Here is a 17523-nt window from a genome sequence, read left to right as displayed (position 1 = left end):
TATGGCAGAACAAGAAAAATTCTTAGATCTCTCCCCACCCTCACCCTCTTCTTTACGAACACCCAAAATATCGTGTTTAAAACGAGGTCTGAAGAATTGTGTGGCTTCGCAATACAAGCCCATTGGGAAATGTTTTACTGAATAAACCTCAGAGATAATAACGGTAAAATGTTGAGAAGTTAACTAAAGCTTTCTTCAATTGAAATGTCGCACTACAGGAACATAAAGTTTACAATTTCCCTGCGTGACTAAGAATATTCTGAGATCATTATTGCGCCCTTTCTATTACTGGACCATAAAAACTAATTTAGTCTGAGGAGCGAAGTAGTGATAAAAATATTACACATGTTGTTGCGCGGAATGTTTGATACCTAGATGGCTTTAGATAACCCGATAAAACGCAATAATGGATGACAAAACAGTGTCCATTTTTTTTTTTTTTGCAAAAAAACTTTCCATTTTTATTTCGTTCCATCTATCTTGCACAGTGTTAGATCTGCAGGTATCTCGACTCCTGTTTTCTTTCCCTCATCATCACAGTCCATTTCTCCCAGTAAAGATGTGGGTCCCATATCCTAGAATAGGGAGCTTAAGCAACGACGACGGCGACGGCAACGACAACGCCTCAAAGCAATAGGTTTAATGAGCAAAAACAGTCGCTCTGCACGTGCGTTCTGAATTTTTGTAAATTTTTGCCGTCCTCCGCAAAGCAACAACGTAAAATGACCAAATTCAAGGTTTTGTGGAGAACGTGAGCGCTCGACGGTGAATTTTTTCATTCTCTTTCTTAACTCGAACGCCGCCATGCCAATTTGGTTCCTGGGTAGTTCGTTGTTTTAGTACAAGTTAGATGGGTTGAAATAATCGCGAAGTAGCACAAATAAAATGTAACATTTTCAGGTAACGTTTGGCATGGTAACAAGGGCAGTTGAAAGAGTGTTGGCACAAACCAGAGCAGATATAGTTTAGAACTCACTTGGGTAAGGTCTATTTTACATCAACTTGTCCCTAAAGCGAACGAATGGTCCGTTTGAAACTATATCATGATACAAGATGCTGCGCAATTCCTTGCCCGAAAAAGGAAACGTACGATTTACTGACTGCAGCAACATCAAGCTAAATCACAAGTTAATCTTTCGTTTTTTCCTCTTTTTCCGTTCAGCTTCCTCGGCAAGTTTTTTCTGCAACTCCTCTCGTCTTTGAAGTTCCATGTCCTGTAAGAAACAAAACGGTAAGTGTCAACAAGACAAAAGTGATTGATAAATTTGTTACTTAGTTTTTGTGTCAATAAGGCCGTTATTTTATACTTATCTGCCGAACATCACGTGACTCTGGCTAGAGCAATAGAATTTCTTTGCCGTCGGTTGGAAGCCGTTCCTTAACGTTGGTTCCCCTATAATTTCATTAACAATAGCCTTGATTTTTTGGCACGTCGAAGACTCAGAAGTAGACGTTGTACCTGGGGAGGGGATGTTCAAGGTTCAATTTTGACTGCTAAATAATTTGGCGTTGTTGAGTCCCCAGCTCCGATTCTAGACAGACGATGGGTGACAAAATGGAACTACAGCAACCATCTGCAAAAAGAAGGTTTATAAATGCACCTCAGTTTATTTACACTTCTCTTACCTTTGAGGGTGAAACTGCTGGTGATGACTTCCCAGACTTTGCAGGTGAAGTGACCGGAGTTTTTCTAGGGGACCCCCTAGGGGAGGTAGTTGAAGCTTCGTCGTCCTTCCCTAGTCCTAGGAGGGAGGGTGGGGGCAAATCGGTCCATGAAGGGGCACTGGGACCCCCCACAGCTCCGTATGCTATTGAACCAAAAATCTCATCAGCGTCATCGTCGTCGTCATCAGGCTCTGAAGGCACAAACAAACAAACAGATAACAAGTGGCTTATTGGCTTGTTTATCAATATCAACGACTTTCTAAGGAGGAAGGTGATAAAAACAGAGGAAAACGCCAGGAAGGGAGACATTGTTTTGATGTACCATGAAATTCTCAAACAAACATTTAGTAATATGTTGGGAGAATTGACATTTTAGTTTGGAAGCAAAAGACCCCCTTGCCTTTGAGAGTGGATAGGACGTCCTCGAACCAACATTGGGAAACAAATGTTCTCTGATCAAGCAATAGATCTCTAGCATGATGTTCCTCATTACCTGAAAGATCTCAGTACATTTCTTTTTCCAAAGAAGTAAAACATTATTTACTGTCAGAACAATACTAAGTCGTTTCTCTTCCTTGCCGCTCCTTTTGTTTTATTACAATTAACTCTAAACAGGTATTAAGGGCTAACTCGAAAACCATGCGGTTCCTTTAGCCTCTAGGCTCCAATTAACAATTACGCTCTTTGCTATTTTTTCCTAACTAACTTATATTGTATATAATACTTCTTGTAATTAATCAAAGTGTGGGTCAAGAAAAATTACTACTACGTTATCTCTCGGAATGGTTCAATCGTGGGGTCACACAATGATCACTTGCTGTCTCCAAATCAAATAAGGGCTACAAACTCGATAAATTCTTAGAAAATAGAGCGGTTTTCAATTGAGTGTTGTAAAACCAAAACCAAGGTAATTTCTTTGGCTAATCACAACAGATGTAACAGCACAATCAGCCAATCAGAATTCGAAGCAAATACATGTAACCTGCGTCAAGCGCGGGAAAACGCGTGCGACCAAGCACGATTGGTTTTAGTTTGGCTTCCAATTGGTTTAGAAAATGGCGCGAACTTTGCCAACCAATCAGAGTCTAGTAAAGCAAAACCAACTAAAAGCAAACGGGAAATTACTTTCGACACTCAATTGAAAACCGCTCTAATAAGAAACGACATCAATTCGGGAAGGTATCGGCGCGGCAAAGCATGTTTTGTTTGTCTGGCTAGTGGTATTACCTGGAAGATCTTTCTCCGCGAGCCATGCTCTCTTGATCATAACTTGTTTGTACAATTCACAAGAGGCGTCACCAAAACCTTGTGTGACAGAATTTTTCACTGAATCCTCAAAACCCTGATGTTAAAAAACAATCCCAAAGGAATTACAACACCCCCAATACAACATTAAATAATGCAACAAAACAATCATCGTAAAGATTCGATTTAGTGCCTGATTAAGCGCGAGGGACACCAATTTTATTTTGAGACGTCCAAGGAAGGAGGTTATAGGAGACGGGCCGATTAATACTGTTTTGACCCAAGTTAATCTGAAATTGCCTAAAAGAATACTTTGAAAGTGAAATGTAAGGGAATATGAACAACAACTGCAACTGTAACAGTAAGAATACGGTGATGGTTCAAGAAAACCTGACATGTGTTTCGAATGTCGGGACACATGCCTAAGGTCATGTTCACACTAAGTTTCCGAGCACAAGTGCACAAAACACAAACACGTGCACACAGGGAACCGGTGCCTATTTCAGTGCCTGAATACAAGGTTTCGACCTTGTACTCGGGCACAGACACCGTGCCCGAATTCTTGGCGTGGATACTTGATAAAAGGGTGCGTTCACATTAGTGCCCAACGAGAATCGTACACGGGCACCGTGCTCGGGAACCAAGTGTGAACATAGCGTTAGTCAATAGACTCACCGTAAACAATCACAAAAATGAACGTATAGGTGAAGGAAAATGTAAAGCCGCGCGGTGTCTCTAACATGAAGCAACTAGGATTATTGCTACCCCCCCCCCCCCCCCCCCCCTGGATGGGATGCTAGTCCATCGCAAGGTTACACACCTGGGTGAACAGAGACACTGTAAAGTAAAGTTTCTTGTCTAAGGAAACAACATGGTTACGCAGGTCTACGCAATAAGGGTACTCATTCGAATAGCGGCATTTATTAACAAAAAACGTGTATCTAAAGAGGTGCGCTTATTAGAATTATGAATTTTTAGAAAGGTGGCGTTCACTGGAATGAAGGCGATAAAATGAATCATTACAGTAGATTTCAAACCAAACAGATGAAACCGGTGCCAACGGCCGGGGAAACGCCAAAAACCTCACAATTGTTTTAGTATTTCTCCATTTCACCGCACTCCGAGATGCAGGATTCCTTCCATCTGCTTATTTTTCCGAACAGCCGCTCATAATCTAGCCTTTGCCAACGCAGCCAACGAGACTAAGGCCTGAGAGAGCAGACGCCTATTCCGGATTTTATTTCAACTGCTCGGAAACAAGAAGTCGGACAAGGTGTTGCCCTTGTAGGCTAACGAGGCGTAGCCGAGTCGACGGTCATTCATAGAAGACGCGGATCAAGATTAATCTGATTATTTAAAGTAGTCGACAAAATAATCGCAAACGGAAAACAGCAGCATAAAGGTAATATTTACAACAATGGCCAAAGAAATTTAATCCCTCAAAACAAAGCTGACCATCAGGAAGGATCCGATGACAATTGAACCAATCGGATCGATGCATTTCCATCAGAGTGCACTCAACATCGACAGAGACTGTCATAGAACGCTATTATTACTGTACTAGTATCCAAATATAAAGAGAAATGACAAAGAATTGATATTTGCCACGCTGGAACAGAACATTTAGGAATTGGGGTGGGGAAATTAAAAAGGATTACAAAATGAGCTTCTCGCAAGTTCCTTTCCTTCCAGTCTAGTCGACTTAAATTTGCGTTCAGTTTTTTGTTGAATAAACAATGCTTTGAAATTAAACCCCTGAACCTCCCATATAATCATTTCCTTCCGGGCTAGACGAAATTGCTCTCAGAAATCGTGAGAAATGTGTTGAATAAACACGGGTTTTTTTTAGTTTGTGTAAAACTATTTTCCAAATTAAATTCCTAACGAGCTTGATATAACGCAACACTTCAGTAACGTACATTTATAACCATTTATGCAGTACGGAGGAGAGAGAAAGGGAGTGAGCAAAACACAATATAACTAGAACAGCACTAAAATAAACCGGAATTACTCAGTTCAAATGAGCGAGGATTACTTGCTCTACCTCCAGCTTGAAAGAAGCAATTCACAGTAACTAAAGAGAAGCTGGAGACTCCATAAAAGGAAATTCTCCTGTGATCCTCTGATTGTGTTTTTAAAATTTAATTAATAATAATAATAATAATAATAATAATAATAAAATTTTATTACAAAACCTCAATTAAAATCCTATTTACAATCAACCTGCTCTTACAAAAACTCCAATTAATTCATCAAAACACTATTCATTCACAAATTCTAAAAAAAAAGTAACTTAACCTTACATAAAAGAAGAGGAAATAGATATAATTAATAATAAAAGTTCAAAATTCTATAAAATAAAGAATTCCATTATGCAGAGATATCAAGATCATACAATCGAATCATACTAATGACGGCTAAGCCAGTGTCCATAATAATAATAATAATAATAATAATAATAATAATAATAATAATAATAATAATAATAATAATAATAATAATAATAATAATAATAATAATAATAATAATAATAATAATAATAATCGTGTTGTGTCATTACAATTAAGAACACATTGACATCCAAATCCAAAGAGTATGCAGGATGTTTGTCCCATGAACCTAGTTTAATGGCCTTAGCTCCCACAAGTCTCCTGTAGCTCAGCTCATTTTGGCGCTTTTTAGAATTATTGCGTCGTTACCCCCAATTTTCTTTTTGGATTCCAACAGCCCTTGCTAAGATCTGCTTTTCCCGCATAGTCAAAACCCAGGCAAGAAAATAAAATAAAACAAATACTTCAGTATTAGTAGGCACCATCCTGAAGTACTGAAGTGGTAATCCTTCAGTGGCGATCTTTGAATGCAAGAAAATAAGGGGCCCCCTTATTATTTCTTGAAGAAAATGTATTCTTTTCTAAACAATAAATAAAATGACAGAATAATTGATAATCAATAATTCTCCAACACTTATCTTGTACCTGTGAAAGAATCATTTTGCTTTTGAAAGTGTTTTCGTCAAACTCAGAGGTTCCAAGGCTTTCTGAAACGTAGAGAATCAAATATTACACTTTAAATACAAATAAACTTCAGACTAGAAAACAACTCATTTAAATCAACCTTACTTCTTGACAGCCGAACTCCTGACTCCTTATAATCCATAATCTCCTGATCTTTCTTTCGCAGCAGTGTACAGAGTTCAACTTGTCGTCTGTTCAACTCAACTATCATGGCTAGTAATGGCTGTACAAGCTGTGATCCAACCTAAGAAAACAACACACTATTTAAACATTGAAAAGAATGACTAGAACAAAATAAGAATACTATAATATTTTCTATCAGAGCACTGAGATAATAAATTTCAGTTCAGTTCAGTTCATTATATTTACACTTCAGATTTTGTTAAATTTACAAAGCATATACCTAAGTAATAAAACATTAAAGAAGATAGACAGAAATAAATGGCTTTGGGGGGAAGTGTGCGGTGGTTACAGTGAGCAAAGCTTTCGAGCGAGCCACCACATAAATGAAATTAAAGATTAAGGTGAATTATTAGTGCCATGGTTAGCTATGGAGAAATATTTTATGTACATTGCTTACAGTGTACTTTTGAGAGCTTAACAGGCCATTGAGCACACTGACCTGGCCACAATTTTTCAAAGAACGAATATTATATTTGCACAAGTGACTTATCTACTACATAAAGTTATCTGTTCTTTGAATGACCACGGCCTTAACTAATTCCTGTGAAGTATTTCAAACATTCCATAAAAACAAATAGTGCTGATGAATGCATTGTGGCTGATCATACCCAATACTTTTTTTTACCACTCATAATTTCTTAAAGCATTCCCTTTTCTAGTACTCAGCATATTATTCTATGTCTTTTAAATGCAGATGTTTGAAACTATGTCAAGCCATAACATTATTTAGGACGGTGCCTACTTTTGCTACTGCGCATTCGTTCTGCGCATCTCAAGATACTCGGGTTTCCTATGGGTGGTGCCTACTAATACAGGGATATTTTTGCGCTGTTTAAAACAATGCGGAGAAAGTAGAACTTAGCAGGTGTTCTTGGGTATCCAAAATGAAAATTGGGGGTAACCGTGCATTTTTCAGAGATAATAAAGCTTCAATTTGGAAAAAAACACCCATACATTGCTTTGTATTTTACGGCTTTTTAGAATAATTGTTACCTAATTATGTCCAAAAAATGCACGGTTACCCCCAATTTTCTTTTTGGATTCCAATAGCCCTTACTAAGATCTGCTTTTCTCACATAGTCATAAACCTCACAAAAATACTTCGGTATTAGTAGGCACCGTCCTTAAGTGTAGTCACATGTAACTGTGGTGGTTTGGTGATAAAAAAAAGAGAAATGAAGAACTCAAGATTTTAATTTGTTTGTCTAAATACTTACCATATCCTTTTGTCCCAATGAACAATGGAACTCCCAAACAAATGGCACACCAGCCTGCAACTTTGTCTTCATTTTAATAATACGTTTATCATCAGCTTCCTAAAAACAAGAAAGCTGCTGTAAGTAGCAGATCAAGCTTCACTCTAACAGAGAACACCAAATAAAACCCACAAAAAATGAAAACATGATCAGAAGTGTTTTATAAAATATCCAAGGCCCCCAAAATTCTATTACAGTGCAACTACTGTTACCGGTGTCACTTAAACAAAACTGGTCAATCAGATTGCAGGACAAGAACAATGAATTTCAACCAAAGCTGATTGAACCAATCACAAGTAGACGGAAAACAACAGTTAAAACCCAAAATTTTGGAAATATTCACTGTTCATATCCTATTGTGATCTGATTGGCTAGTTTAAAGTGACCCTGGTAATAGTAGTTGCACTGTAAGCCCTCCTTTCTCTTTTCACCCCTCTCTACTAACCACACCCCTTCCTACTATCTTATGATTCTTTTGCCACTGCGCATACATTCTGCGCATCTTGAAATGGATTGAGAAACTTGGGTTTCTTAAGGATGGTGCATACTAGTACAAAGGTATTTTTGAATGGTATATCATGGGAAAAGCAGATCTAAGCAAGGGCTATTAAAATCCAAAAGAACATGTTTGGGGGTAGCCACATATTCTTCAGAAATAATAATAACACTGGTAATAATGATGATGATGATGATGATGATGATGATGATGATAAAAATAATAATAACAATAACAATAATAATAATAATAATAATAATAATAATAATAATAATAAATTGAACTTCAATTTGAAAAAAAAAATGTCATAAACATTGCACAGTTCTACATTGTAAATTTTATCACTGTAAAACACAGTTATCCCCAATTTTCTGTTTGAATTCCAACAGCCCTTGCTGAGACCTGCTCGTCCTGTATAGCCATAAACCACGCAAAAGGTCATTGTATTAGGAAGCACTGTCCTCAAACCCTATCTGTCCCCAGAAGACAAAAAAGTGCCGTCTGGGGGAGGGGGGTTAAGGCAATGACAATGAGACTTGTGGGATGGATATTATGTCCAAAAAAATTGTTACATCGTATTAGATGGGAACTGCATCACAATGGTGGCCATCTTGGATAATTTTCTTAATTTCCCAAAAAACACAGAAAGCCACCCAAATCGACCATAAACTAATCAAAAGGAAAAGAAAAATATGACAAGGACATGAAAACATGAAATTTACTGTAAGAAAGTTAGTTTTTGTACATTAAGAACCGGAATCTTCCAAAATATGGAGAACCTGCCTCTCAAATGGGCAGAATCTTTCCCTCCAGCCTGTCTAGATAGGGTAAAACATGCCCCCCCCCCCCCCTACCCCACTTCCATGGCAAGTGATAACAATTAAGTGTACAAATTAAAAATTTGTTTAAAAACACACAAAAATAATGCTTTAGGGACAAATGGTCACAAAGTTGAATATGATTTCTATCAATACATGAAGGAAAACTTGGACTTTGACTTCAATTTGGTCCCCTCGTGTGCACTTTTCAGGTCTTTTCAACAGGTCCCATTATGTGCACACTCTATGACCACTGAAATGGTCCCCACCCGAAATGATCCCCAAAAGTTTCCACACTGCTCGAAAATGATTCCAAGTTTCAGTCGAGTATCTTTTTTTCTTCATTGTACTCACAAATTGTAATTTCTTTTAATCATGTAAAACCTGGATTAAATCCTCTTCCCCCCTAGAAGGGATATTTTTGTCTACTATTGTTCCAATAGTCTTCAGTAAACACGGCCCAATCAGATCCATTATATGCACGTGTATTTATGGGTCTTAGTGGGGCCTAGAAAGGAAGGATTTTGGCCAATTTTCTGCAGTCAAACTAGTGGCCATGTTGTTGTAAATTTTCAAGACCTCGATATCCTGTGTTCAGAAAGAAAACAAACCTTTTGAAATGGTCAATCAAAAGAGTAACTTCTGAGAAGTACCCAACAGTTTGAAAAGTGGAAATTCAAGAGTTCATGGCAAAGAAATTACGCCCTGAGGGAGAGATTGTGGTAAAATCATCACTGGTGCTGCAGTAAAACAATGCAGTTCAAGTTCAAGCCACAGCCACAACAGGAAACAAAAGTTCTTTTTTCTACTGAAATAAATTTATATTAGGCAGGGAGAGAGGGTGTACCACCAAGTGTGCAGCCAGTGAGGCTGTGACCATAGCTAAAAGTGCGCAATGGTACCGCTTCGTGCAGAACTATCTGCCAAGATGTTTGAATAGAGAGATTATTGAGGTCAAACATACTCAGAACAAAATAATTTTTGAAATTGTACTGTTCAATTGAAAATCAATTTTTGTATATTGAATGTAAAGAACACTCAATAATTGTTTGTACAAGTGCATTAAGTGTTATCCACACTAACGCCCTCCAGGAATGCCATTGAATTTCAAACAGTGTGATAAAAATGTTAATAAGTGGTTTATGCACTTTAACCCTTTCCCGTCCGAGGGAAATGGCGAATTTTTCTAAATCGCTAACTATGAACTGGGAGACCACATGTGATATACCATTTAAAAGGTATTTTCTGGGGTGTGCTATAAATCAAACCAACAGAGATGGAGGAGGTCACATGTTAGAGTGAAAAAAGTCCAAAACGAAAGAAGAAAAACATTGAAAATTTTCTTATTCGTCGTACATACTGGGTATCCCCCTAAACTATAGCTTAATGTACAGCTCTCAGTGCATTGCTTGTTGTAAGATATTAACTGGACCCTTAACGTACAAAGAAAAAAGAAATCGAAACGTTTGAGGGGTGGTAAATCAAGTCTCATATAGGAGGGGGACATGATTTTATGCCTTCAATTTATAGATCTTTCAAAGATCTTTTGGTTGTGCAAATTTCACACAAATTGACCAAATACTGAGCTCATAATTGCATCTTGTGCCATATGGCACTCTTGGTCGGGAAAGGGTTAATGTTTGTCTATTATCTCTATTGACTTTCAAGATGGTGTTAACGACTTGAATGTTCGCGCAAATGTAAGTATATTTTTCTCTTTTGTATGCCGAATGACACATAAGAACGCCCAAAAATATTTTTAAATGTTGACTAAAATGCAAAAATTGTTATTGAATCTGAGTTAGGTGCAAATGTTCGTTTTTTGGCACTAATGAACGTATCTTCAGGATCAGATCGCCATTTCACATAACTGAATGCATATTTTCTCATAATGAACAACAAAAGGTGTATTTTCACTGGGACACTAAAACTTTACATTTGGCCATTACATGTATTCTCATGCAAACCCACCTCATTCATTGTAAATGTTGTTGCCTCTTTTCCTTTGTTTTCTTCAATACTTTTCTGTACAAATTTTAGCAAGTAAAGAAGCTTTGCTTCAACATTTGGATTAAGTTCCTGTATAGAACACATAGAACAAAACTTGCATTAGATTTTGGAGAAGTGTGTCTTTTAAGCTTCCAGGGTTACATATTTTGTTTTAAATTTCTTTCGGATTTCATGCGATTTGTCATCTTATCTAACATCATAATTGAAGGGTTGAGTTTATAACAATCTTATGTCCGATTTTTGGCTGACTTTTTGTTTGCTGAAAAGTGTCTATAGTTTTGCATGTGGCTTTCAATTTTTTCAAAGAACATCGCAAACATCGCTTTGTGGTGTTCTGTTTTTTTGCTGGTTTACACTTAGTTTTTGAGGCCAAAATATTGAGTCAGCACAATTCAACATAAGACAGTTATACACTCAGTCCTTCAATTATTGTTCAAAAAAAGAAATTTGTTTAATTTCTGTAACCTGATACTTAGCATCCAAGCCAGATAAATGAGTCACTATTTCATATTTTATGTAACTGCTGAACTTTTATGACCACAGCAGATAAAATGTACATACGGCTGTATATGAAGCATGCAAACACATACTTCACTAAGATAGGTTTGTAATTTGTTTGCTGTCATGCTGATGGTCAGAATGAAGGTCTTGTAAGTTTGGTTGCTATGATGAAAGTTGAACTGCTCCTTCCCTCCCCCCTCCTCCTTTACATACCCTGTAACCTTTCTGTAACAAAGGAATAGGGCATTTGATGCGAAAGGTCTTCCAGAGGGTGGGGGATTTGAACATTACCTGGGTATGTTGGAGGATTTGAACCTAAAGTATCAAGTTTACACTGATCTTTTTGTCCTACAGAATACATGTTATTCCTGATCCATAGATGATTTCAAGGGGAAAATGTTGCTTTTGTGGGCAATTTTTTGGCTCACCAAAAAGGGTCTCCACAGACTTTTCAGCATTTACAATTGTATGCACAGAAAATTTGTTCAGGGCACCCAACAAGAACTTTAAAGCGAAACAGTTAAAATGTTGTTTCCTGCATTTCCCACATCATTTTATGGCCTTTACAAAAAGTCAGTTTTGTGTAAGCTAATAGGTAATGGAATCTTATTCTCCAAATTTGCAAGTTGCTCTTGGTTTTGCAAAAATGCTAGTTGACCTTTTTCACACTTTTAACAAGATATTTGCCCCTCTGAAAACAAAAGGGATTGGTTTTATCATTGCAAAAGTATGACGTGACTTTTCGCAAAACAAAATGCTAGTTTTTCTTCACAATTTTATCCAAAGTTCTGAGGCAGGTAACAAATAAACAGATATTCCAATATAATGAGCTGTAAGGTGACCCTGATTTGATTGAATGCAAATAATAAATTAAACCAATTTCCAAAGAGGACAAGGCTGTTGCCTAACAGAAGCCCGGTAGCCTGGGGCGCCCCAAGAAAATGCTCTGGGTGCCTAAATGTTTTGCAGCAGCACCCATCACTTCACAAGTTGGGCTTCTGGCCTCGTGGGCTCCTTGAAATTTTTCTTAGGCAACAGCCTAGGAGCGTATACCAACAATGAATATTTGAACATTTGTTTTTGAAGAGGCACATTTGATTGTCAAATTTGGCATGAGGGGCAGGGCATTTGAATGTCTTTTTGGCCCTCTGTGCAGGAATTTGAACAAGTCAATTTTCCAAAGTTCAAATGCACGTGGGGTTGCCTGGGGATTAAGGGAATGTTGAAGTTTTGAATTGATCAGCACATGATTTCAAAACATATTATTAGGAGGTTTTTCATTATTTTCCGAGTATGCCTGCGTCACTTTCTTGAATAATCATCATTCTCATTCATTCACCAGGCTAGAAATATACCATCACATTTCTTTCATATAAACAACTTTGTAGCTCTTAATTGTTTGGCAATACTTTAAGACTGGTTCTGAAATCATAAAGGTTACCGTGGCAACAGGTCAGCTCCATAAAAGGACCTTCAAGTTTCAGTTTTTGCAAATTATTTCAAAAACTAAGTGAGTGACCTGCCGTTTTCGTTACTTTGTTGAAAAGCCCCCAAATTCTTTAACTCCTCTGACAATATGACAAAAAGTCATCCTGTAGATCTTGTGTTACCAGTATTTCAAAAAAGGCATTTTTTCACCCACAGAAAATTATACTGGATAACTTTTCCCAAACATATTTTTTTGAAGTGGCATATTGAATGTTGAAAGTAAGAAAAATCAAGATAGGTCACTGCACAAATTTTTGAGATAAAAAAAGGATTCCTGCAACTGTTATTGCCGGTTCTCGTGATTTTACACTGCATTTCCACTTCCAGCGTTCTGTGCGAGAGACTTTTGATTGGAATTTTGATTCATTCAGCTGATGCATGTAAATTAGCTATGGTGTGGATATGTTACGCACACGCACACAGCTAAAAACCCTTTCGAGACTCCAGAAAGCTGAATGTATAGATAATTTGCATTGCCGCCATGCTGGTGGACAAAACAAAAGAAAATTTGCTCACATAGTTTGCATGAAAATGACAGTTAACTCCCCGAGGAGAAAAATCTTGTTGTTTCTGTCCACCAACGTGGCCGCCACGACGTCACATGCAAACCATCTAGTAAGATAAACCGTTCAACTTGACAATCAACCTGCAAACCTTTCGGTACTGTATAATGCTGGCAGGATGTCAATAGTTTTGTTACCTTCTAAAGAAAACTTCGACGGCATTTTGGGATTTTTAAAAGAATTTGCTCACGAAGTCCTATCACAGGTCGTTGAGTAAAAATTAGACCCCCACCCCCCAAGGCCTGAACTCCCGTAAGCGGCCACCCGGGTTAAACATTATATTTTGGGTTGTGACTTATGGGAGGTTTAGCTGTGAGATTATCCCAGATATCAACAGCAATCATGAATAAACTAGAGTGTCAGTGAGGAAATGTATGCAAAGTAATTGAAATGCATGAGGATTTTAAGTTACCTTTGCTCTTGCTCTGAAGGTGTCCTGCTCAACTTTCTCATACCACAACGTGCTGCCATCCCACATGCAGAGTTCATAAGAGCATTCTGTTTCAGTGAACATAGACTTGACTAGCACTGTTTTATCTGAAATGTTGAATGGCTTCCAGGCTTGGGAGTTTAGATCAGGTTTCCATCGTCGTCTCCAAGAAGTTTCTTTTCGAACTGTGGCCGCCATCTTGTTTTGATCGCAATTCCCGTCATGTATGCCTCCTCGTGCCGTCTGTAAGACTGGAACTCGTGCTCAGCCCCCCTATGCCCACAATAAAATAACCCACACCTTACCCGGCCCTCCCTGATAACACTCCGATAAAGCTTTTCGCCAAGCAACAATTACAGTGGAACCTCTCCTTACGGATACCTCTATAATACGGACACCTCTCTATTACGGACAGTTCACTTGGTCCCTGAGAGACTGAAATCCATATAAAGCCAACCTCTCTAAAACGGACACCTCTATAATGCGGACACTTATCCCTGTCCCTTTGGTGTCCGTAATAAAGAGGTTTGACTGTACCAGAGTTTCATTCCATTGGCGGAACTCAAATACATTTTCAGCTTCTACATTTGCTGTCCTTAAACTGGTGAGACAGCGCGGATTATCCGAACTTTGAGGCACGCAAGTTGTACCACTTGTGATGTCTTCGATCATATGTTTTTGTACAAAATCATGACGATCCTCATTTTTTCTTGGTTTTGGCGATCAGCTAGCACAACAGGGAACTGAGAACTGGAAATACACACCTAACCTCAATATAATCGAATCTAACATGCTGGGGCACGACTAAAAATCAACAGATTTGTTTCTCTCAAAACCAAAGGAAATATGGCTTCCCCACATTATCTTTTTAAACAATACTATTTGCAAAATTGTCATCTACTAACTATGGCTTCAGAGAGCAAATAAACTTCTTCTTCTTCTTTTTCTTCTCCACAAATTTCTTCTGTGTAATAAAAGTTTCCATACGACATTTTCTTTACTGATATATTTTTGTTTCCCAAAAGAAACGAAAATTTTAAAAAGCCTTAAAAAACATAAAAATATATGGCTGTTTTTATTTATTTATTTATTTATTTATTTATTATTTACAAAAAAGTAGCTTTTATTAGCTGTCAAACGGTTTCAAGGTCTTTCAAATATCAGAGCTATTTCAGCTGCTTATCCCGGACTTTTGGCTCTCAAAGACTGGAAAACTAGTTTCTATGTCCCCAAATATACTCAATTTACGGTCTTTTCCACTTATTTTGCAACGAAACTGACATATGAAATAAATGTGATGGTATATTTCCAGCCTGGTGAATGAATGAATGACTCCTAATAGGAGCATTCGTATTTCTTTTTTCCGAGTATGCCTGTGTCACTTTCTAGAATAATACATCATTCTTAAACTGACATCACAACTAACTTCCGCCTGGAAGTACTTCCGGTTTCAAAATATTATTAATAACATGTTTCTGACCACGCCATTCTACCCTGCTCACAAATTGAGTCTATAATGTCCAGCGTCCTGAAAGCTGTGATTAGCATTTACCGCAGAGCAGAAAACAAACCAATCGAGTAAATACAAGACTCGTGTTTTCATCTGTAAAGACCAAACATGACCAAAAAGGCATTGACAATTTCAAACAACATTTAACTGATTTCCTGAGTGTATACAATATGCGAGCCAGCGAGGCATGCGAGGCATGCGAGGCAGACGTGCGAGGCATGAACAACCCCAACATAAACTGCTAACCGTTAAGCTAACCGGGGAGCTATTTAAGCTAACCTGAGTGCTATTTAGGCTAACCGGAGTGCTTTTTAGGCTAACCGGAGTGTTTTTTAGGCTAACCCGAGTGCCTCGCACGTCTGACTCGCATGCCTCGCTGGCTGCCAGATTGTGCATCCCCGATTCAAAAGCCGGATTGTCAACTTTGTCAGCGACATGAGCATTCCACAGGTCCAGACGAGCGTTAGACGTGAACCTGTACTGGTGGATGAATATGAAAGCGATTACGAAGAAGGGTTGAGGGAATTTCCTATAAACAGGCATTTCATGGCAAGATAGGGAATGCAAATCAAATCGTCAGTGAGATTTCACCTTTAAGTTGAAGTCACCGCTTTGCAACAGCCTGCAAACTCTACACTTATTGTTTGCTGCCTGCAATTAGTCTTCACGTCCAGGAGCAGTAGATGATCTGCTTGCATCCTTCAGTATCCGACGGGAACTCCATTTTCAGAGGTGAACACATGCAATTACACTAGATAACATTGGCCGTTTTTATACTAGAGGACGTATTATCCGTCTGGACGAACTTGGGCAAACATTTGTTGCTCGTCTGGTTATTCGTCTCAAGTATAAAGACGGGCACAAGACGCATTATCCGTCTGGACGAATTATCTTTCTTTATTCGTCTTGAACGATGCACAACGGAAAATAGTTTGTCCAGACGGATAATATGTTTTTGTCCGTCTTTATACTAGAGACGAAACGGAATAACCAGACGAGCAACAAATGTTTGCCCAAGTTCGTCCAGACGGATAATGCGTCTTCTAGTATTAAAACGGCCAATTATACTTTATCGTATAAATGAAATACTTTTAAAATAGCTATAAATCACTAGGTCTTAGACTATCTTGGCAAAATTTTACTTGATTTCATCCGTGAAACCAAAACAACCTCCAGAACACAATTGTAAACACAAATTTAATATTAACTTTAACTCATGGAAGAAATGTCCCTTCGAAAACCGTCAACCCTCAAAAGCCCTAAAATTTAACCGTCATGAAACTGAGGGTGGCTGTCAAATTGGGCACAGAGGGTCTCCGTTTAGTAGAGCGCATCTGCATCTACATTGCTTTACCGATATCAACCTGTCCAAGCAGGAAATCGTTTGCCGTTTACTGATGAAATTCTGCTCCATCCACGCGAGGCAGTAGGCGGGAAATGTCCTACTCTTTTATAAATAAAACAAATGATTGAATCACCTTTCACGCTTATTTAAGCCGACATAAAAGCTCGTGGTTTGAACAGGAAATTTTTAAGTTAAGTAACCACGTGGCGATTGGTCACGCGACCCCGACCAAACCAGTTTGATTCTTGTTTAACGTCCCACTATCTCGAGTAAACAAAAGAAGTAACAAACAGGTGAAATATATCATAAAATAAGTGAGTTATCAGCCTGTGAAAACGTGTACTGAATTCAGTGACCACATGTGCGATTAGTTCACCAGCTGCGGTTTTCACATGAAGTTTATTCCGAAACATTCTGCCAGTTTAAATGCAGTTTGGAGAAATATATAATTAATTAGGATCTTATAAGATTGCTCTGTATCCGTAAGTGTGTCAAAAACGCTCCTTACAAACTAAGCGGAAACTTGTGAGTCTGGAGTCGCCTAGCCTTTCAGTGTGAACGCGAAACCGCTATGATATTGGAAAGAGAATTGCTTAGCATAAACCATTATCTTTTTTCATTAAATCAAATGTTCAACGTTTATCTGGAAGAAAGCCCAGATATAGCTGGATTCTAACGATCGACTATGAACGAAATATTTCTTCTTCTGGATAATCATGCATAACGCCGCTAGTCAAAATATTAAGTCAGGTTCCACAAAAAAGTAACCAGTATACTAGAACATGTTTAAGTTTTTAATGACAAGGTGTATTAAAGTAGTTTATTAATTTAATTTTAAACGGAAAATAAAACAAAATTCAATTCTGGATTTTTACGTTTCTCAGGCGGTTTTGGTGAAGCCAGCAATTATTTTGATTTCTGGTTGATCTCTTGAGGTAGTTTTTTTTTTTTTTTGGAAACCCCGATACTAAGGTATTTTACGAATGACCGGCTGAAGTA

The 17523-nt window shown here is 38.0% G+C and overlaps 1 protein-coding gene across 1 annotated transcript; it reads right to left on the bottom strand.

The window, feature by feature from the left end:
• Positions 1–905: 905 nt before the first annotated feature.
• On the bottom strand, positions 906–13967 carry LOC146488695 (non-homologous end-joining factor 1-like). The gene is made up of 8 exons (XM_085119492.1): positions 13652–13967; positions 10649–10756; positions 7325–7423; positions 6030–6168; positions 5886–5947; positions 2893–3007; positions 1627–1856; positions 906–1214 (listed from the first exon to the last, which is right to left on the bottom strand). The coding sequence occupies exons 1-8, from the start codon at positions 13865–13867 to the stop codon at positions 1122–1124; spliced, it is 1062 nt and encodes a 353-aa protein (XP_084975618.1). The 5' UTR covers positions 13868–13967; the 3' UTR covers positions 906–1121.
• Between the last annotated feature and the right edge of the window lie 3556 nt (positions 13968–17523).

This window comes from Pavona decussata, unplaced genomic scaffold (assembly GCF_977016875.1).
Source record: "Pavona decussata unplaced genomic scaffold, jaPavDecu1.1 SCAFFOLD_9, whole genome shotgun sequence".
NCBI lineage: Eukaryota > Metazoa > Cnidaria > Anthozoa > Scleractinia > Agariciidae > Pavona > Pavona decussata.
This window is presented reverse-complemented; position numbering and strand designations above follow the sequence as displayed.